This window comes from Sturnus vulgaris, chromosome 2 (genome assembly GCF_052056855.1).
Source record: "Sturnus vulgaris isolate bStuVul1 chromosome 2, bStuVul1.hap1, whole genome shotgun sequence".
In the NCBI taxonomy this organism is placed as follows: domain Eukaryota; kingdom Metazoa; phylum Chordata; class Aves; order Passeriformes; family Sturnidae; genus Sturnus; species Sturnus vulgaris.
The window spans coordinates 58,484,045-58,506,917 of record NC_142244.1 but is presented as its reverse complement, the minus strand read 5'-3'; the positions used below and the strand labels follow the sequence as shown (position 1 = coordinate 58,506,917).

The following is a 22,873-nucleotide window of genomic DNA, read 5'->3' as shown; positions in this document are numbered from 1 at the left end:
CTACCTAACTCTCAGCCTTCATGCTTCTAACTCGGGTGGTATTTCTCACATGAGGTTGTGCCAGATGAGAATGACAGAAGAGTAGTTTTTTAAGACAGAGTTAGGCAAGCCTGACCAGGTAACTCATGCTAAGTGCCACTTGCCAGAAACATACTTAGCATTATTTAGTTTCTCCTCATCATTCAGGTCCTCTGTTTTCAAGAGGTCATATTTGATTGACCCTGGTTGAATGGCATCAATGAGATCCAGGACTGGCATGCTGGTGCTGATTTTGCTATCCTGCATAGACGAAAAATAAAATTAAATGCAAGAACAGGATGACAGATCTCCCACAAAGCCAGACTCTAGACTCAAGATCAATGGACAGTTCAGTCAAATGCCATTTAGATCTTCATGAAGGGCTGCTTAGAATATTTTTTTATTTAAGACAGATTAAAAATTCTTTCAAGGATTTTTTTTACCCAAGAGATGAAACATCCTACAATTGTTTAGATTGGAAAATATTTTTATTCTCAAATCCACCTGTAATTTAGCACTTCCCAGTCCACCACTAAGTCATGTCCCTAAACTCCTCATCTACACATTTTATAAATCCTCCAGTAATGGAAGGAAACCCTTTGAGGGAAGAAATTTCCCCTAATATCCAATTTAATCTCTCCTGGCCATTTCCAAACTCAAGTCCATTTCCTCCTATCCTGTCACTTTTTACCTGGGAGAAGAGACTGGCCCCCACTTGGCTACAACCCTCCTTTCAGGCAGTTGTAGAGAGTGACAATGTCTTCCTTCAGTCTCCTTTTCTCCAGGATAAGCATCCCCAGGTCTCTCAGCCACTCCTCACAGGATTTATGCCAGACCCCTTCCCAGCTTTGTTGCCTTTTAGACATGCTCTAGCACCTCAGTGACTTCTTCATAGTGAGGAGCCCAGAACTGAGCACAGGATTGATTCCAGTCATGGCCAAGCACAGGGAGACAATCCCTGCCCTGGTCCTGCTGGCCACACTATTGCTGATACAAGCCAGGATGCCACTGGCCTTCTTGGCCACCTGGGCACACTATGGCTCACGTTCAGCTGCTGTTGACCAGCACCCCCAGGTCCTTTCTTGCTGGGCAGCTTTCCAGCCACTCTTCAAGTCTGTACTGCCAAGGTTGTTGTGACACAAGTGCAGGACCTGGCACTTGGCCTCATTGAGCCTCATACCACTGACCTTGGTCCATCACTCCACCCTGTCCAAACCCCTCTGCAGAGCCTTCCTGCCTTTCAGCAGATCGACATTCCCAGCTTTGTGTCCTCTGCAAACTCACTGCGGATGCACTTGATCCACTTGTCCAGACCATCAATAAAGATGTTAAATAGCCCCAAAACTGAGCCTTGGGGACACCACTGGTGACAGGCTGCCAGATGGATGTAACTCTGTTCACCACCACTCTCTGGACCTGGCCATCCAGATTTTACCCAGTGCAACTGTCCAGACTATGTGTAGCCAGTTCCTCCAGGAGAATGCTGTGGTAAACAGTGTCAAAGGCTTTGCTAAAATCCAGGTAGACAACATCCACAGCCTTTCCCATGAAGCAGGTCACCTTGTCATAGAATACAATGTCATAAAAGCAAAACATGGGATGCAGGGCTAAGTGCCTTTGCTTCCTGTGGGCAGATGACACTGATAGACATCTACTGATGAGAAGTGTGAGGGGGACCAGCTGTGTGATTCATGAACTCATTACATGAAGTTTGATGGATCTGTCCTCTCCTGGCAAAATCTGCTGATTTATATCCACGGAATGTTCTCTAGCTTGGGAAGTTCTTTCCCAGTTCTTTCTTAATTCCAGTCATCATTCCTGTCTCCATCCTTTGATTTCCCATGCCACACTGTAATTCAGGATGTTTCCTGTAGAGTTCATATCGTATTTCTATTACTTTTTCACAATAAAGTCCCTTGAATAAAATCTGTGTATTTTAACAAGCTTTTAAAAGGAAATGAAAAGTAACCAAGATATGTAGTGAGTTATATCATAATGTAGAGTGTGCATGTATATGCATACACATATCTCTATATCATACACACAAGCACACTGAATGAGAGATTCCTGAGCACAGACTTCTGAAAAAACCTGTACCTTGAAACTGGAGATGGTTGAATCCTTCCCAGCTGCAGTGAGTGTTTCATTGACCCAGCTGACAATGATTTCATCATTGACCTTCTCTCCACCACCAATATCTTCAAGGATATTCAGGGTGTACCTTAGGAGGGAAACCAAGATACTTGCTCAAAGTGTGCCAAACCTCAGAACTGTCCTGTATGTGCACAGCTTCTCTAGGATCATCCCAATGATCTGATATTCCTCTGCTTCACACACACTCAACAGTGCATATAATTCATGTTATAACACAATAATTAATCTAAGCAGTTTAATTCATCCCCAATTCCTTAATCACTGTTTCGGGAATGTTAAAAGTTTTGGTTACTTAAAATTCCTGGAAGGTCCCTCTTAATGTATCTCATTGTAAATTACTCATTCTCATAATGCTTAAAAAAATAATAACTGATTTTAGACATAGAAGGGAACCTTCTGCTCATGTAAGACTGACCTTCTGCATAAAGACAAGCCTGGAGTATTTTGCTTATATGTCAGCATACACCTTGGAAAGATATCCCAAACTGATGGTATGGAATCACCTCATGCCTATTTTAACTACCTTACTGATAAACCCATACCTTTCTCTCTAGTCTGAATTTAGTTTGTATTCAGTTCCTAACTACTGGGGCTCTTTACTCTCAGTTATAGTGCTCTTAAACACAGAAACACTTAAACATGCACGCAGAGAGAATTACATTAAAACAGGGAGAGGTACTGAGTTGTGCCCACTTCAAGGAGCAGCGTACAAAACTTCTGCATCAATTCCTTGTTTTGTGGGACACTGTCCCATTCCCTGATACAGAGACCATTTAACTTCTTTTCCTCTCTTCTGTGCAATAAACATTTCTTCTTGCTAGGCAGATAGTGACAATAGTAATCTTCTGCATGAGCTGACTGCAATGGCCTTGCCCACAAGATGTGCTCTGATCACATGCTTAACTAGGAGTGAGCAGAAGGTCACTCTGCCTTGGCACTGAAGTGCAAACAGAGGAATGAGAAGGCTGTAGCCTGTAGAGCCTTCTCAGTGAGAGCATCAGGAAACTACTGCACTGCAAACTGAGCAAACCAAAATTCTCTGAAGCCCGTGGCTGGCTGACCTACCTTCTCATCAGCTGCCAGATTAAGGCCAATGTGAGCGTACGGTTTCCTTCATTCAGATCTTGCCCAGCAATGCCAACAAGGGAAAATTTGGCTTGATTCTTTCCCAGTTCCACTGCGTAGTTGCAGTTTTCCAGCTATTAATGGCAGGGTCAATTGGTGTGGTTCAAAAATATAGAAAAAAGAAAAAAGAAAGAAGACAAGACACTGTTACTTTAAATTCTTTGGATCACTCAGCCCAGATCCTCCTGGGCAAACAGGAACTTTGGGGCTCTGTGATAAAACTGCTGATTGACTACCAGCAGGCAGATCCATCCCAAAAATACCATTCTAAACATTTAACATAGAAGAAAATGCTATACTTCATTTTCAGGGCCTGAAAAGCAGATTACCCTGGAAAATAAAAGTGGATGGCTCATGGGTACCTCCCATGAGCATCATGGCATTGCACTGAGACAAAGGATTAGTGTCCCAGCCAATATTTTAGATTGGTTGATGGCTCTGGATGCAATTACTCATCCAGATAGTGGGGGGAAAGCTTTGTGTTTAGCAGCAACTGTGTGATCAGTTCTTGATGCATCTGATCAAGAATGCTTATCATCACTGTCTTCATTTGATGTGGAGGGCAGTGATCCAGACAGCTGCAATTAAGCTGGTGCCAGGCATCTCATGGTCCATTACAATCAGTGCCTAAAACAGTAGCCAAAGGGATCTGCAAATACAGTTTCTAAATACTGGTACAAAAGTTGTCAAGTCTTTTTACTTAACAAATATTTGTCACATTTAACATAGCTAGTGAGTCTAATGTATATTTCTTTTTCAGAATGAAAAATTATCTGCTCACTAACAAAAAAAAATCATTTAAAGTGCTGTCCTTGGGATTGGAGAGCAACATGAGTACCCACATTGGTGTTTGAAATTATATAAGCACTCACTGAGGATAAGTCATCACTACTGGAGCTATTCTAGCTTTTTGTACCTTCTTCATGTTGCCACCTAGTTTAGGATATGGTGGTTTGTTCACTCTGTTCCAGTCTACTGGCACTTTGATCTTTTCATAGAGTTGGAAGATAACCAAGGCATCTGACAGGTCACTGAAAACAACAAAAAGGATATATCATTGTCCAAAGAACAGAGGAAAGAAACACAACTCAACTATTAGCAGAGATAAACTTAGTTTCCTGGGAAACACAAAGCAGCATATATTCTTATAGGGCCCAAAAGTTTTTATGTACTTGCAAACAATTTGCTGGCTGTATTTACCTTCTGAAGGAAGCGTAATACCTCATCTTACCTATACAAGTGATTTACACGTGGATTAACGCCAAGGGAGTTCATCCAGTTCCTAAATGTCCTTTCTTCCCTTGTCTCACCTAAAACAAGAGACACATCAATCAAAGGCCTGCAGAACACCACACTTCAGCAATGTAAGTGTTTTGGGAAGAAACCCTGACTGAATTTACAGCGCACTGAACCACGAACAGGAGACACACAGGAAACGTCGCGGCGCACCGTGCGATATTTGCATTTTCCTGACCTTCAATGGAGCTCCAGTCGATGTCCTGGTTCTCTGGCTTATGCAGGGCAGGGTATTTGTTGAACAAGTTGGCGATGAAGGCCAGGTTGAGCTTGGGGTTGCCGCGGACGACGTCGGTGGCGGTGACGAACTGGCGGCAGCCGAGGCGCTCAGCCTGCTGCAGCATGCACTCGGCTCGCTGCACGTCATCCTTCTCCTGCCGCACAAACGGGACATCAGCCTCCCCCTGGCTCTGCTTCACACCCGCCTGGCTCTCCCTGTGGGCATCTAGCTGCTAAAGCAGCTCCCTGATGGATTTATAGGTATTCCCATCCCCACTTTTACTAATGGCAAGTCTGTGTTTCCAAATGGGCTTTGCCTAGGATTCAACCACCTCACCGTATTCCATATAAAATGTGATGGTTCGATGAAATTCACAGATAAATGTATTTAAATACACTTGTTACATGCTAGTAGATTACCAGTGTGATTAAATGGTTGCTGAAGTTTCAGAGTTATTATCTAACAAAAATTCAAACACATAATTTAATTCTTTGGAAGCTTTGATTTCTGAAGTACAAGATCATGTTGCAATGCAAGAAAGAGTTTGCTGGTTTTGACATCCCAGTGCAGCCCTGTGTTGGCCAGCAATAAAAGTAACAGACAGAAAATATTGGCATTTACTCCACACTTATCTCATCTTACCCTTAATCCTGACATGTCAATAGTAATAGCTGGAATGCCTTCTTCATCTCCCTTGGGGGCGACTTGGTTCAGCAAATGGTAATAAGCTCTTGAGTCCTGTGACAGACAGAGAAATTAAAGGGAAGAAAAATTACATCTAAAGCTCAGCCTTTGCATGCCAGTGCTCCCCTGAACAATGTGCCTACATGCTTCATTTTTATTACATTGATCATTGGGCTACATAATTAAATTAATTAAGCTGGAAGCACTTAGCAATTTCTACTTTATGCTGTGTTTGCCAGATCTGTTTCTTCCCTGAGCCAATATATATGTGCTGCAGAATGCCCAACACGAGACAGAAATGCTGTGTGTTGAACTTACAGAAAGGACAGTAATAACAAAAAGATATCAGAATTTACTTAATCTGAACACAAAATTAGAGGTAAGAAAATGCATACCTTTATAATGCTGTAGAAGTCAGGCTGCTGAGCGTTTAATAAAAGAAAATGCAGAAGGAGAAAGCAGATGTTTAAAGTGGATTTCAAAGCAAGGCTGGAGCAGTTGTGGAAGAGAAAGCATAGTTTTCAAGGACAAAAGTTAACATTGACATTTTTCAGGCAAAAGGGCAGGAACAAGACAAAGATTTAACATCTTGTGTGGTTGATATTGTAATATTTTGTGAAATATAATGCTGCTTCCATATGCGGAAAACATTAACTCACTTCAAAAACAGCTCAAAGAACTGAAAATAAAGCTACGTGTTAATGTCTAGGGACTTGACCAACTAACCCAACTGATGCTCTTCATAATATAAAGCAGACTACCTGAATTATTTTAAATTTTTTACATCTGCATTACTACGTGGTTATTTTCAACAGAAGTGAGGTGGACAGACAGACTTAGTTAGAGAATGTCTGCAAATACTGAAATCATGTAAATGTGTGCCTTATTTTCCAACTGTAATCACTAGAATTGTGATTTAGCTTTCAGTTGTAGATAGGATTTAATCAGTTGCACCAGTCTTTTTGGCCAGCACACAGAAAGATGAGAAAGACTCCATTCCCTTCCCTTTTCATGGATATTCTCCAGTCACCTCCACTCAGTCAACCAAAAATAGGATATAATAAAAATTGTATTACCAAATGTGACTCTTTACCCCTCCTGTTGCCTTTCCTGGTGGTTTTTGGTTTTTTGGGTTTTTTTGCTGTATTTCAATTAAATATGTGCTCATTCTTCAGTCCCTAGTGAAGCCTATGGCCAGATACCTCTGGAGCCAGATTTTTCCCATGTTATTCTGGGAGCAGGCAAGTCAGGTCATGGCTGGTGAGGTTGGTGTGCTGGCCAGCCCCTGGCTTTCTTGTAAGCCAGCTCAGATACCCTCCCTTACACAACCTCTACAGCTCTGGGATAATCTCTGGGCCTCACACTGGGTTTTAGTGTCTGAAAATCATCAGTGAGGACCACTGAGGTTCAGATACATCTGTCTGGGAGCAACAAAGGTCCTACAGAGAAAGCCCTGCTGAAATCTGTACCCACAAGCCCAAGAGGTCCTGAGTATATGAAATAATGCTGCCCAGACTCCAGACCCACTCTTGCAAGTGTCTCCCAGTCTAGCTGTAGTATTTTCACCAGTCCCAGTGACTTAAAACTCACTTTCAGGTTTATAGAAACGTTGGGACAGAGAAGCACATAGCCCAGATGAAGGAAAGATCAGGTGGGGGAATTGGAAATGCCCAATCATTTTTCTCTACATGTTTGAGTAAGGTCCAGGCTTTTCCAAACAAAAGTCAAGTCAAGAGTTATTTAGGGAGATTTGGAAGGCAGGAGAGCAATAGAGGAAAGGAACTGAAAATACAGTAAACCCCAATGAAAGCGTTTTATGTACCCAGCTCCATGTGCTTGACAGAGCAGTCTCAGCTGCTTGGAGTGTTTCAGTGCACAATCCTTGTGTGGAGGGCAGGAATTTGGGTGTAGAACTGCTGTTTTGCTTTTGTTGGTCAGTATTTCTCATACCTTGATGTCTGAGCTAAAGTTGTTAACTTTGTTGCATCCTGCATTTTCCAGGTGATAGTTTGCCCATCTCAGCAGCAGGTCCTCTGGAGACAACTTCATCAGATCCTCCAGGCTCTCTCCTTCTCGCAGAAGAGCAATCAAGGCTAAGCCAGAAAAAAAAATTAAAAATAATGGTGTGAATACCTGTTGAGGAAAATGTATAACTGTTTTCTCTCTTTTACATTTTCCTACCCTAGTTTCCAAATGTGAGTTGGCAAAATGTTGCCAAAACTCAAGCTGGGTTAGCGTGACAGAGGATGAAAACAGAAAAAGGGTCTCATCAATAAAATGATGTTACAAGGTTGCATTACTAGGTTGTAATTTGTACATCTAGTAGTGGATCATATTCAAGTGGAAGATAATTTCAGTGTGGTCAAAGAACTGCCCACGATCTATAAAGGTCTGGTCAACCCTTCCTGCAATGAGCAGGGACATCTTCAACTAAATCAGTTTGCTCAGAGCCCCATTGGACATGACTTTGAATGTTTCCAGGAACGGGGCATCTACCACATCTCTGGGCAACCTCTGCAGTGTTTCACCTCCTTCATTGCAAAAAATTCCCTCTTCATATCCAGTCTAAATCTTTTGTTTAAAACCATTACCCCTTTTGCTACTGCAACAGGCCTCGCTGAAAAGTTTGTTGCCATCTTTCTCATAAGCCCCTCCAGGTACTTGAAAGTTGCAATAAGGTCTCCCTGGAACCTTCTCTTCTCCAGGCTGAACAATCTCAGCTCTCTCAGCTTGTCTTCATAGGAGAGCCCCAGCACTCTCTGGCCTTCCTCTGGACCCCTCCAACAGGTCCCAGTCTTTCCTGTGCTGAGAAGTGCCGAGCTGGATATACTGATGCTGAGCACAGAGGCAAACTTGGAATGAAAATACGAGCACAGACTTTTTGAAGCTTAGGCGAAATAAATCTTGGTGACCTTCACAGTGAAACTGGATTCACACAGGCATTCTGGAATACTTGCACATGACCTCATGGGCTTGTGGGCCAGCAGGCCTAACTCATCTGCCAGTTGAGGAGACACCCTATTCGTATAGAAAAATTGATATTATGTTCATAGGAGGAGAAACCAGCAGGATGGGAGGATTGACCCTTGAAAATGCAGCGTGTTCAGCTGATCTCTGGACCATAAAAGGCTTTAGAACAAATTTTGAAAAGAAGAACTAACATGGAAACAAATTATTAATGTGGTAAAAAGAGAGAGTATGTTACATTGCTCTGATCTTCTTCCAGTACCTTTTGTCAGTCTTTGAAAGAATTATGATTCGACTTCGTAAAGGAAACAGTAGAGACAGACCATAACTGGAGTTACATTGATAATTTGATATAGGGTGCAATGGGGCTAAATTGGACCAGAGGGGGATAATAGAAGCATTTGAAAGTAAACAGAGGATTTTATGAAGAGAACAGTGTTGACACTGAGAAAAGGCTGGAAGAATGATTCTTGTGGAGTTGATTGTGGATTGATTTTTGGATTAATGTTTTTTCCTTTTTTTTTGCATCAATTATCTTGGCACAAATACTTGCAAAGTGCTAAAAATGTGAAGATGATAGTGGCTTGGTGGCATAGTCAATACAGAGGAGGATCAGGAAATCAGACAGAATGGACTAGATGACAGTAATAAGAATGGAATGCAATTTAATAGTGCCATGTTCAAAGACATTCACTGGGGAATTAATATGAATAACTGTTATTAGCTAAAAGCTTATATGAACGAAGGATGAGAACTTGAGTGTATTAGATGTATTCCAAGCTACTCTGAGCCACCATTTGATATGACATGGGAAAATCCAACATGACATTAAGCACATCCCAGGTAATTCCCATAGAGGTTGGGATGTATTACTGCCTTGATATCACGTGCTCATGAAAGCTCATTGGAAATATAGGGTCCCATGTTCAAGAAGGGGAGTTTTACCTGAAACAGCTGCAGAAAAGGGCTATATATTTCCTTTCAGAGGGAAAGAGAGAACCTGGAAAGAAATCAGAATTTTCTTGGCTTTTCTAGTCTTAGATGAAGTCTTAGATGAGAAGTGAAGGAGAAAATACCAGAAAGGAAAAAATAACAAGTAAGTAGGGCGAGGCTACCTCCAAAGGAATGAGAACTGGTGGCTCTGGCAACAAAAGAGACAGAAATGTGAAAGGGCTGAGGCAATGAAGGTAACACCTGCACAGAAGCTGGAGGAAAGAAGTGTCACTGTTGGGTGAGGGACTATCCAGAGGCATGGGGAACAAAGCAGCGAGATGAGGTGCTGTGTGGACTGCAGGTACACCCACAGCCTTCATGATGAAGCTACTTCATGGGGAATTTTGGCATTTGTGAGACACACCTGGAATGCTGTGTCCAGTTTCTGGCTCCCCAGTACAAAAGAGACGTTGACAAACTGAAGTGAGTTTAGTGGAAGGACACTAAAATGTTTGGATAGAAGTTTGTGATATAAGGGAAGAGGATGAGAAAACTGGGATTGTTTAGCCTGGAAAGAGTTTTGAGAGGGGAGCAAGTATTGTCTTCAACTGTTATAGAAGGGCCAGATCTGCATTTTTCCAGTATGCACAGGAAAAGGATGAGGAGCTGTGGACACAAGGTGCCAGAAGGGAAATTCCAACTAGAAAAAAATTCAGAGCAAGAGTTGATGGGTTCTGGAATAGGCTGCCCAGAAAACACTGGAAAAGGCCCTGAGCAACCTCATCTGACCTTAAGATGTTGTACTTAGAGATGTTGTACTTCTGAAAGTAGGTAGCTGGATGGCTGATCATGGTCAGATCTCCAAGGTGCACCTCCACAGGTTCCTTCCAGCCAAAATTATTCTATGATTCTATAATTATGATTTCATAAAGAAAGATGTTTGGCAATCAAGAACCAGAAGAAGCCAAGTTTCCCGAATGCAGATTTCCTTGTCCCAGATTTAGTGCCAAAACACCAATATACTTGAATGTAGACCACCATTCCTGACTCAATGAGCACGAAAAGGCTCTGAACACACAACTCTGCAGAAAGCCTTGGACTTTTGAGTGCTGAAACTTGTGAAAAGCAATGAAAATTAGACAAGTCAAGAAAACAAACAACAAATACCTGAAGAAAAAAATTAAAATCAATATTTTTTTTTTTTTTTAAAGAGGTTTATCCTAAAGACTCTGCTATGGTAACAGTGGAGCACTGAAAGGAAGAGCCATACATACCTTCATTCCTGCTGATCTCTATGTCAGCAAAGAGTCCAATTTTGATGACTTGCCATAAAAGGCCCAGAACCAGGTAAGGTTTCCCTTCTTTTAAGTCTTCAGCTCCAATGTTAACAACATGGCACCCAATGGCTGAAGCAGAGTTCAGGGCCAGGTTCAGATTTTCCTAGGGAAAAGATGAGAACTTTTGAATGGTGCAGAACTTGAGAGCTGAGGCTACAGGAAGGGAGAGCAGCCAGAACGAGTGAAATATGCAGGCAGCTTCACTGTAAATGCATTTAAGTACACGGAATTGTGATTTTCCTGAGGCAGTGCTGCAGGTGGGTGCTCTGGCTGCTCACCAGAGTGGAACACAAGGACAGAACCACCTCCCTTGACCTGTTGGCCACAGTTCTTTTGATGCAGCCCAGGATATGTGTCTGGCCACAGTGGGCAGGGGAATGCAGCCTCTCCTGGGGATTACAGGCAGATTCTGGGTCTCAACACAAAGACAGAAAGGACCTCTTTTTGGTAGAGGTGGCAAATGTCCTGTCACAAGGCACTGGAGCATACATCTACATTCACAGTGATGTCCTGGCTCAATCCTGGTTACCAAGGCCAGGCTCTCCCTAGAGCTAATCCTTGAGCTCATGCTCAAGTTCAGACGTAGCTTCAGCACGGGGTAAACTCTCCTCTGCTCAGTCCTGCTCACATGGAGGAAGAAAGGAGCTACAACCCCACCAACTGGCAGACATTCCAGGCTCACCTCTCCCTAAGCACTCTGCAAAAGCCCTGATACCTAAGATACAAGTAAGTTGCTAGCTGGCAGTGTTTGCAAAGAGCACGCTGTCCCAGGAATCAGTGTGAATAAACCCGATGAGTTTTTAGCCCTGTAGTGCAGCCAAGGTCAGAACTGGTAATATCTGGAGATTTTCTTTTTGAACTTTGGAGTATGGACTCCTGGTTTGGGAGTATATAGAGGGATTCAGTGATTCACAGTGACAGGCAGAAATAAAAGTGATATTTCAGGAACATTATGTTCCTTTGCCATTTTCTGTCCATTCAAAATAAAGGGAATAAGAGAATCTGATCCTCAGGTCTAGACTGTGCAAAAAGGTGGCTTTGTAAACAGATGGCAAGTAAAGCAGGCAAGCCTGGAAAATATAATTTATCACACAGATTTGCAATTTTTCACATTAATTTCAGCACTGCTATCATGACAGGGAGATCTGATTAGAAACAAAATGTAGAGAGAGACATAGTGTAAATTCTCATAAGCTAGAAAAATTGAACCATTTCAAATTAATTACCTTTTCTCCAGCAGACAGCTGTAAAAGGGTTAAGTTAAAGTGGAAGCTATATTGATCAAATCATGTCTATGTGTGACAGGGATTGATCTGAACTGCATCATTAAGTTATGCTGTGGACCAAAACTATTAGAACTGAAAAATGAGGTATACAGCATAAAAATCCAATTTAATGGCTTCTGAGCTTACTTTAGTCTGGCTAATGTTCCATCAAATCAGAGTAGCTGAGGGCTAAACTGGGTTAGGCTCATATCTATTCCATATATCTATTTATACTCTGTACCAGGTACACAGATGTTGTTCATATAATAATATCTCTCTACATACTGCTGTGTCAGAAACACAATAAACTTTAAGTAGTGAAAATTAACACCCTTTTGGGCCATTTTAAAAATCATACATACATGCATGTGATAGAAATAAAAGAGGGATTCAGTATTCAAGGTGAAATACTGGATTGTAAAAAGCATGCAACAGCAATGGTCCGATTTACATTGTTACACTGGTACTTCAAGGGTCACAGTTAATATTTTGGTGAGGATAGCAGACTGCAACAACAGCAGTTGTGAGTTCAAGTCCATTGCCATGACTTAAAAGAGGGATTCAGCCTTCTGAGAGCTAGTCCAACTGCAATTGCTCACTGTATTGTCTCTGTGCTCTTGCATTCACATGGCATCTACCACAAAAGTATCTAAACCTCTGATCATTATTCGTTGTTTGGTTAGTCAAGTTGCTCATATATTTGGAATGAAATGTAAATATAAGTTTTTGTGGTTTTATGACATGGACTTGAGCATCTCACTGTGCCACAAACAGCTTTGCCTGACAGTGTTGGGCAGAACCAGCCTTTCTTCTAAGTGATTGCATAAAGCATCCTAAGGGGAAAAGCAAAGAATTTTGTAGTGTTTTAGTACCTGTATTGTGAAGGGCGTGAGTTTCTTTTTGTTGATTGTTCTCTCATCAATGGTATCTGGCACTGAAAAGTTGATCATCTTACTGGAAACAAAGGAAAAAATAACAAGAAATACACTAAGCTATGTGTGCACAAAATACAGGTATAGCTTTTGTCTCTATATTGCAGGACAAGCCTAAGAGCTGGAGAGTTACTTAACAAAAATAGATAATCACCCTCTGCTTCTACATAGATACACAGAGGCACACACTCAATACTTAAGCAATTATTTTGAGCTACATACAGATAGTACTATAGGTGTGAAGCCAAGAATGCCTCAAGGTGAAGTTGTGTGAGAAGTTTATTGTGCAGAAAATGTCTGTGGAAGCACTCACTATTTTGTGTCACTTTGTGTGAAACACCAAAAGTCCTTGGGCAAAAATAAAACCAAGCAGCTCCTCAAATTTCACTGACTTAATCTAATTGTAAGTCTAGAGGCAAGGAAAAATTCTCATTAACCATGAAACATTCTTTATATTTTTGAAGATAAAAGAAGCACAAACCCCCTAGTATTATCAAGGCCCTGAGTCTGCAAACGCTCCTGAGCTTAATGTAAATTCAGCAGGTTCTGTTTAAACAGAAATGTGAGTTTTTGCAGACTCATGGTTCCTGTTTGTGAGAAAGAAAGATATTATTTACCAAAGCACTATGCCATCACCGACTGCCTGGAAGAGGTCATCTGTTTCTGGATTCATTGGCACCACGTGCTTGCAGTCAGGGTCCTTCTCGAGGGCTTTGTTAATCCAGTTAACAAAGGCATATTTTTCTTCCTCTGTGGACACAACGTCAAATCCATCAGTTTGCTGTGCTCTACCTCTACCATCATTTTACCTACAAAGGCAGAACTGAGGGAGCCTTTCCCACCAGTGTGACTGATCAATAAAACCCCACGTGGAAGAGGCTCTTAGGAGACAAGCAAATGAGCTGAGGACAGCAATGGGTTTGAGCTGGTTAACACTCCTTCAATACCCCTTCCCACTCTCTGGGGTTGCCTGGGTCATGAGGGCAGGCACATTACAGAGACTGGTAATGAAGCTCATGTGATTCAAATGTATGGTGCAGATGCAAAGCTCTGCAAAGGGTAATTTGCGCTTTCACAGTAATTTGAATGCATCATTGCATCACTCTGCTAAATAGAAATCCCACATAACTTCAAACAATCCTGTGTTGGACATTACAGCCTCTTCATGGGGAATATCTAGAAAAGCCTGGCCAGGACTGTGCTCTGACAAAGAGCATTCAGAGGGTAATGAATAGATGTGCCTGTAGTTAAACAGGGCTGAAGCACAGCTATCCTGCACCAGCAGCAGCTCACATGGCTCCCAGTAGCTCAGAGGAGCTGCCCTCCAGGATGAAGGTGGGTGGACTCCTTGGAAGCATCCTCTGTTCTCCCTCCCCCAGAGAGAGCCAGTCCCCTGCAGAAGATAGCCAAGAGCAGGATCTCCTCCCCGTGGAACTGCTTCAGAGTGGGCTGTGCCCAGGAGGTAACAAAAGCACCTTGGAGAAACAGGCTGGGGGAAAAGCCCTGATGAGGTTGTGCCCTCCATGGGGAAAACGAACTATCTGGTTGTAATGGGAATTTACAGATGAGTGCCTGGTCAAACACACAAGGAAATGGGTTATCAGCAGCAGGGAACCTGTGCCTTGCCTCCCTGGTGAGCAGGGACAGCAGTGGGCAGGTGTTTGTGCTGCTGCACTTGCTGTGGGCCAGCTGCACCTACCCGAGTAGGAATGCTGTGTGCCAGCGCTGGACTGCTCCGACGTGCCTCCGATAGCACAGATCCCCTCCTTCTTGTTGATTTGCTTCCGGAATGACTTAGCAACATCATCACTCTTCAGGTCTCGGAAAATCTTTCAAGCAAGAGAGAGGATTTTAGAATTTTGGAGAATTACACCAAGCTAAAACACTGAGCTCATGGGCCAGGAGACACATTCTCTCTGCTTCGTAAATAGGGAAGGGCAGCTTGAGTATTTTCAGGGGTTTTGTGCACAATCTGTGAATCTGCTGAGGTACAACAGGATTACACTCAGCTTTTACTCTTTCAAATCAGGGAACAAAGATCAGCTAAGTAACAAAAATGTTACTTTGGTGCAGAGCAGTTTGGGTTCAAAGAAAGAGCAAGTAAAAACCTACTTCTCCATCCCGAGGGAAATTCCACTCTTTTAGCATTTGCTTTTTATCCAGTTTAGACCAGAAAAAGAAGAAGTTTTTTGATTAAAAAATGCCCCATGAAGTTTTCAGTTTCGATTTGCTTACACTTTTTGTAAACATCTAGCCAGAACACCGTATTTTTGCAGTGTATAATTGAAAAACTTTATCTTGCTGCATCAACCAAACTGGAAGATATTACATCTATGAAGTGAGCAGCTGTATTCACATAACTTGTCCTAGTTAATTGCAGAAATTTCAGTTTGGCTGCTTTCCGCTTTCAACTTATCTGGTGAGGAGACTCATTGGATTAATGAGGTGCCCATGAGAGCCTGTGCTTGTGCCTCTGCTGTGCCCTGGGGATCACCTTAAGTGACTGAAATAAATAACATCTTACTTACTGAAATAAATTCATCAAAACTGAGCCTGCCATTCCCTGTGCTTGTCAGACTCTGAATGAGCTCTCTGGCTTTATATCCTGGGAGAGGGAGATTGGCAGCCTTCAACACCTCTGTTAAATCATTGGTATCGATGAAGCCATTCCCGCTGATATCTGCAAAGATCAAAGCAAACTTTTACATTCTACATCAGCCCAACGACATTTTCTGCACATAAAAACTGCTTTTATTTTACCCAGGGAAAGGTACATTATATACAAAGATTTGTTGTCTTGAAATCTGGTATTTTCAATTGCTTTGGTGTCATTCACAGCCAAGAAAGAATTACAATCACTTTTTAACAAACAAAAACTCACAGTGATGAATTTATATTTTTAGACATATAAATATCTTAACAAAGTTAGGTTTAAATGGATATAATTTTCATTCCAAGGTTTACAAACTAGCAAATGTCATCTATAAAGGAAGCATCTACAGAATAACTAAAGAAAATAAAGTTGACTTGTGTCAACATAAGTACACATATGTACTTATCCCTAGATATAATTTGTGATTTTTGCCTCTTTTCTACATCTAATAACATCAGAAATAAGCTGAAACTGCATATGGTCATCCTCAAAATAAAAATTTCTGTATTTCTCTGTGATGGTGCATACATGAATATTCCTGCTGAGCTTCCTGCAAGATCCTGGGGAGTATTTAACGAGAAGATCACCAATACAAGTTCATAGTCCTTTATTGTCCCCTTAGTGGAAGACTCCACAGATAAAAAAGCAAACTGAGTTTATCATGTGGAGAGTTTCTGTTAAAACACTATGGTTATGACATAGATAAATGTATATATAGTTATATATGGTTATTTATATTTGGCTTTTAAGTATCTGTGTCTTTCTCTTTCCACAGGATCCTTTTCCCCATCCTGGAGGCTGAGGTGGTTTGAAAGCAGTGTGTGCTGATTTCCTGCATAGTAAGTTGCAATATGTGTCACTTGTTGCATGCTGCAAAAAGACACTCATCTCTCAGCATCAGTAGCATAGATTAATATGGATTGCAAAGATCATCCTATCCATTTCACCATGGCACACAACAAAAGGATCTGGACTTGGAGAGGGGAATGTCTGGGAGAGGAATGAGAGCTTCCTTCCAGCATTTGGGGGAGCAACCAGATCTAGTGGAAGGTGTCCCTGCCATGGCAGTGGGGTAGGAAGAAGATAATCTTGAAGGTCTCTTCCAAGCCAAAGCATGCTAGGATTCTGTGATTTGCCTTATCAATGCATTGGGACACTTACAGGGACAAACCAGATTTTTAACATTGCCAGCCTAGACTATAGTGTGCTCAGAAATCAACCAACCACCACCTGAATCAGCAAGGACAACTGATGAGTGCATAATCCAGCGAGGCTGGTAGATCTGCTGATAGATCTGCTGATAGAAGTCAAGTGAGCTGTGAGAAGCACAAAGACCTTTTCTTAGAATTTGGGTAGACAGTGAGGGTCTGTGTGACTTTAAAGGAGAAAAATCAGATGAGATATCTAAAGAATCTGGAAAGAAAACACACAGTAGAAATATGGAGCTTGAAAGGTCATTGTGAAGGAGTTACAAATTTTTTATACATTTGTCCTCTCCACACTCTTCCTTTCCATAGGGAATACTCAATTTACATTAAAATAAAATCTTTTTGTCTTCCAAATAATTTGTTGTGAATACACAATATTCTTGGGCAAACACTGGAGAATGTTTCCAACATGGTTTGCTGTACAGCTTTTGAGGTTATTTTGTAAACCCTGCTGGAGCCCCAGCACCTCCTCTGTAAGAGGCCAGTGCTCTGCAGTGAGCTGATGTGGTTTCATCAAGGAGGCCTGCAGTGGCAGGAAAAGGCTTTCTGTGGTTGCTGTGACAGAACAGATCAGTGCTGGAGCAAACTCCATTTCCTTACAGCTGGCCAGTCACACCACGAGAAATGAGCTTGCCACAGGTTCACACTTGAGCAGTGCCTTTGCTGCTGGCTGCACTCACCAACTTTGCTGAAAGCCTCCCGGAGCTCTGCCATTTCCTCCTCGGAGAAGTGTGCTGTGGATGCCATTTCTTACTTCTGTGAGTGGCAGCTCTGCAAGAGGAAGACACTTGTTTTCATTTGGTGCTTTTTGGGTTTGCAACTGTGATGAAACAGAGAGGTTTTTCCTTGGGTTTTCAAAGTTCTGGAGCAGCTCGCCGTAACTGAAAACCCAGGTCCTCTCTGTATCCTGAAATCAAGTGAAGGCATAAAATCCTGTGTAGATGAGAAACAATTGCATGTCCTTCCTGTTGTTTTGCCAGGCCCTGCTCAAAATTACAACACTTCTCTTTATGCTAATTTAACTGGAATTAAATGCTACCTCTGCTGACTTTCATTTCTCCCGGAGAAAACGGACTAAATTGTGCTGGTTCTTGTTATCCCCCCTTGCAAACACAATTCACCAGTCATTTTTTCAGCAGTGCTGGCAGAGAAGCAGCCCTGGGTGCTTCCCAGGGCTCTGGGCTGGAGCCAGAGCCTCAGGGGACATTTGCACCACTTACCTTTGGGTACCTAATGAGGAGGCTGCTCCCCCTTACAAGGTGGAGGGATGGAGAGAAGCTCCTTCACAAGGTGCTCAGAGCACCAGGTCTGGCTTCCCAAAAGTCAGCTATTCCTCTCCCTGGATATGTGGAGAGTTTAAGGATTTTTCCTTCCAAGTTTCCTTCCTGTCTGAGGTTGGGTGGCTTTAGGAATGTGTGGCCAGAAGGAGTTTTCCTGCCTTTCCTCTCATCAGAGATAAAAAACAGGAGCAAGGATTAGACCTTTCACTTTACAGGCACTTTTCTTAATAACCAGGAAGGGAAAGTTCACTTTCTTTTATGGCATCGTTAAGTACACTACCAGAAGATGCACATTATCCCCATCTGCTTTTTCATGCACCTGCTATCCCTTGCATCTATTCATGAGGAAGCTGTTCAGGAGACAGACTATCTATTATTCTATATTTGTGAGAATGACTATAGTGTCCTATGTCTCTTTAAGTATTAATTAACCAAACAACTATTTAGATAGAATACAATGGAAACCCGAGTTGATCCTGGGAAGTGGTTGCTGTAGCTACAGTAATCAAACGAGAGAAAAAAAAATCAGAAATATGCCATTCCCCAAATTAAAATTCACACTGCATAATTTAAAAAAAATCCTAGATTTGCTCTAGCCCTCTGTAAAAACACAGAGTTATGTACAGCTTAACTGGGCATCAGATTCAATGCTCTGCTGAACTCATGCATTGATTCCTTGTGTCTGTGAAAACCACTATGGACATGGCTATTGAAATAACCCAAAAACAATTTCATGTGGTTAACTTCTTGTCTGCTATCTCTCAGTAGTACCCTGCACCCTTTTCCTGCCTAATCACTGTGGTTTTAGGATAAGGACAGCAATAAAAAAAATCTGTTCATTCACTCTAACCTTCATAAATAGAGAAATGCAGCAGAATCCATAATGCCATTGCTCTTGCAGTTGGTTCTAACTACCATACTTTCAAGGATTACCTTTAAAAACCCCTATGATCCACTAGCAATGTGGGCTATGCATGTTAGGGTAAAATTAGACCCATTGCCTTCCTCCAGTCTGTCCTGGTATCTTTCCTACTTCTGATTCCTCACTGCCAATCTTTTTCTGTTGCCTACTGTGTGTTTTTACAAATTGTGAGTTAACCACAATGCACCTGGACACATGAAATCTTACACTATCAGGCAGAAAATCCACTCAAATCAACATCATTCCTTCTAGTCCAGTCACTTGATCAAGCAATATCATTTGCAACACAACTTTTAATAACATGAAGACTGTTCTAGGCTTAACAGGTAGGAAACACTACAGGTCTTTGCCTATAACATTACTTTTGCAAAGTAACCTTGAGAAAAAAGTATCACCAACATAAGATGGCCTCTTCCAGATTGCATAAGAAGTTATGACCTCTGATCCATAATTAAGTAATCTGTTAAATACGGAGAATCCTATTAGTAGTACATACATTTACATATGTGGACATTTATACCGATAATAGGATAAAGGCCTTTGCTGTACCCTTTCGACTTCTTTAGATTAGTATTATCTACTTCTGTAAAGGTAACTACACTTATCTGAGCAATCAGATTTATCTCAGGTGCACACCAAGAAGGAGGACTGGTCCTCCATCACCTGGGGGGTGGGTGTCCTCAGGTGACAGAAGGATGGTCACTGCCTGCTCCCACACACAACTGAGTTTCTCCTACAGTTTCACCCTCATAGCACCTCTTGATTTCAGCCTGTCAGTTCCAGTATCTAAATCCACTGGGTGTTGCTGATTAATATCCCACTGTGGTTTCACAACAGTGAGATTCAGAAAGGCACCAGAATTTTCAGATTAAAGGCTTCAGAGTTATTCCCAATGAAAAATCACTGTAATTTTTAAAAATTGTTCAAGTAGGAAAAACAAAACATAAGGAAATCAAATGAGTAAAAGTCCAAAGCTTTAGCAACACACAGCAAAAAAAAGGAGAAAATCCCCTTTCAAAAAGCCACCTTTCAGTATTTAAAATGCTTATTTTGCTTAGATCATTAAATGATAATATTTGGGCACACAGAGGTGTAAAATGCTTCTGGACAGTAATGGGAGAGGTCAGGCCCAATATTTTCTTCTGATTTAACCAGCCAAGAGCAGAGCCATTTGCTTCTAGAGTTCAACCACTTTCAGCACTTCACCAACCTCAATGCAAACTGAAAATACTTTGGGCATCTCATCAAGAGGGCATCCAACAATCCTGGGTGAATACTCCAATTACTGCTAACTCACAAGGCATTGTAAGCACATGGTGCACTGCCCTGCTTCAAACTGTTTGCAAAATCTGTATGACCAGGCAGATGCAGAGAAAAAAATGCAGAGGATGATATAAGAGCAAAGGGAAATATGTGGATGAGCAATGATGATGAGCAATGTGAACAAGTTGAAACAGCTCTTTTGGAGGGAGCATTTGTTGAGGAGCTGTCTGAGAGAGGAGCAAAGGGAAAACCAGCTGGCAAGAACCAGGCAGTGGCTTTGAGCAAAGTGATATATGGCCAAAAGCAAAGAGAAAAGCTGGGCAGGGGAGAGGTTTGGCAGAGCAGAGGGGAGTTTGGTACAGGCTGAACACAAACAGCTTAGATGTCAGCACAAACGAGATATTGAGGATCAGGAGCAGCTGGGAGGAAGGATCTTGAACTTGGTGTGATGGAAGATCAGTGAAAGAACTGAGGTGTTAGGGAGAATGAGGTCAAAGTCAGCACATGCTTAGATGCTGAGACAGGATGCTGAGGAGGGGAAGAGAGCTCCCTGGGTCAGGGCAAGAAAGGCAGTGGAACTGCCAATAAGAAATAAATTGAAGGATTTAAACATCTAGAAGGCAACTCCCTGAGACAGTTTGAGATTCAGGTGGCTTCAGGACATCTGGGTCACAACATTGCCTAGAAGCAGCACTTCATTCTTGTTTAGCAAGCAGCATAAACCTGCTATTGCAAAAGCAAAACAAAGTGTGCAAATACACTCTTTCCTCCTCAGAAGACTGCTGAGTTACCAATTAGTGCAAAAAAAGGGAAGAGGTTCTCACCTAAGCTGCTGAGAATACAAGCAAACTGATCCCAAAAGAGCCTCTAACAAAGCACTCCCCTCCCTGCCATCATTCCCAAACCAATATGTCACAGCCATGCCCTAAAGCCTCCTTTTATTTGACCTTATCCTCAGAAGAACCTATGACCACATTGATGTTTTAAGAGATCTAGTAACAAACTTTTTTTAGACTGGAATATAAAGGAAGAACTAAAATAATCTTAAACCTGAACATAATTGCTAAATTGAAACACGGTGATATTGATGTTCTTTAATTTTCTTTTCGATTTTGAAGCCACAGTCAGAGGAGCTGCCTGGTTATGCATTGCTTGGCAAAGTGTACGCCCACCATGCACTATAAATAATAAACACCAAAGCCATTAAAACCTCAAGGTTTCCAAAACTTGTATTAAATGGTTACCTTGTTTGATCTTTTCTCCACTGCTGTGGTGTTTAAGCTTTGTTGCAAGCAAGGCAATGAAAACCTTGAAGATGTGAAATGGCACTTTATAGATAGACATAGGGTTGTACCTTTTCCCCCCCAAGAAAAGCACATTTCATGGGACAACATTACCTTTCACAAACATATTTAGTCAGGAACAACATAACTGTGAATTTGGTGTCAAGAAAGTCAAAGAAACTACTAAAATTTACTCACTTTCTACCATCAGGGCTTTGCTTTGTTCATGCACTAGTGCTTTGCTAATTATATGATAACTTGTCTAGTTGTTGAAGAGTGACATGATACATGTTCCCTGGCATATATAAATTTCCTGCTATCTTCTCTTCAAACTTGTTTATTTTTTTCTGAAAGTGATGAAATAAGAGGCACTTGCTGTTGCAAAACACAGCTGTCAGAGTTTCAGGGGGTAGTGTGAGACTGTCCCCCTGCACACACAAAACTCTGCCTTTTACTTTACCAGAGCTCATAGCTCTAGCTCCTTTTCTCTTTCTTATCTCACTCACAAATTCAATTTACAACTTTCTATAAGGGCTAGGAAGTACTTCCCCAGCTCTCTTCTGCATTAGACTTTCCCTCCCAGCTGACATCAAAGATGCACCCCCAGTGATCCTCCCCTGCCCTGGATCATGCCACCAGCAGGGAGGATTGAGAGAAGAGGCCTTAGAATTGTGCAGAAACTCTTGTGACAGATCTGGAGCATCTTAAAGGCCAGAAAAAGTACAAGGGAAAACAAGAGTGTCTCTGACATATTCAATCTTTGTCCCATATTTATTGCACCTTTGCATACCTGCCTATTCCTGGTCATTCCTCAGAATATCCCTGATAGGATATTCCTCCCCAGAAATATTTCCCCTACCTTTCTCTCATAAGATACCACACGTAAGTCCATTTATCCATATGCATTTTTTGTTCAAATTATTTGAGTCAGCTGATTTCCTGCAATGTGGAAGGGCTGAGGAGGAGACAAGAGAAGATTTTTGAGTTAGGTTTTGATACTTTCCTTCTGGAGACAAGTTTCTGCTATTTTCATTGTCACTAAAGGGTGAGAAAAAGATAAACTATATGGTAGATCTCATGTTGAAAGAAAAATCAATGCTACAAAACTACAGCAGTGTGGCCTAGAAGTTCCTCAATTTGACAGTTTTATCTTGCCCTCATCAGCAAAAACTTTTAACTAAAATGTAGCAGGCAAAGCCATTTTGTTGATGATCAGCCAAAAATATTATTCCAGAATAGTTTATCTTTCAAGCTTCAGTCTCAGCATATTTGCTACTATCAGGCTTTTATCCTATATATTTATTATTAGTTGTTATTTCTCTTACAGTTCTGA

General features: G+C 41.7%; 1 protein-coding gene across 6 annotated transcripts in view; it reads right to left on the bottom strand.

The window, feature by feature from the left end:
* The window catches only part of LCP1 (lymphocyte cytosolic protein 1), a 48,064-nt gene that overhangs the window by 2,727 nt on the left and 22,464 nt on the right, over positions 1–22,873 (bottom strand). For 2 of the 6 annotated variants that reach the window (XM_088159686.1, XM_088159685.1), the window contains exons 2-16: positions 17,473–17,563; positions 15,460–15,611; positions 14,631–14,760; positions 13,549–13,681; positions 12,872–12,953; positions 10,672–10,837; positions 7,448–7,590; positions 5,893–5,919; positions 5,456–5,551; positions 4,772–4,967; positions 4,529–4,607; positions 4,214–4,328; positions 3,238–3,371; positions 2,116–2,239; positions 155–279 (exon numbers count right to left, since the gene is read on the bottom strand). In XM_088159686.1, coding sequence (XP_088015812.1) covers positions 155–279; positions 2,116–2,239; positions 3,238–3,371; positions 4,214–4,328; positions 4,529–4,607; positions 4,772–4,967; positions 5,456–5,551; positions 5,893–5,919; positions 7,448–7,590; positions 10,672–10,837; positions 12,872–12,953; positions 13,549–13,681; positions 14,631–14,760; positions 15,460–15,611; positions 17,473–17,539 — 1,769 coding nt within the window. In that variant the 5' untranslated portion in view covers positions 17,540–17,563. The remainder of the gene's footprint in view (positions 1–154; positions 280–2,115; positions 2,240–3,237; positions 3,372–4,213; positions 4,329–4,528; positions 4,608–4,771; positions 4,968–5,455; positions 5,552–5,892; positions 5,920–7,447; positions 7,591–10,671; positions 10,838–12,871; positions 12,954–13,548; positions 13,682–14,630; positions 14,761–15,459; positions 15,612–17,472; positions 17,564–22,873) is intronic. The other 4 variants (XM_088159688.1, XM_088159687.1, XM_088159689.1 and 1 more) reach the window with 2 other exon arrangements.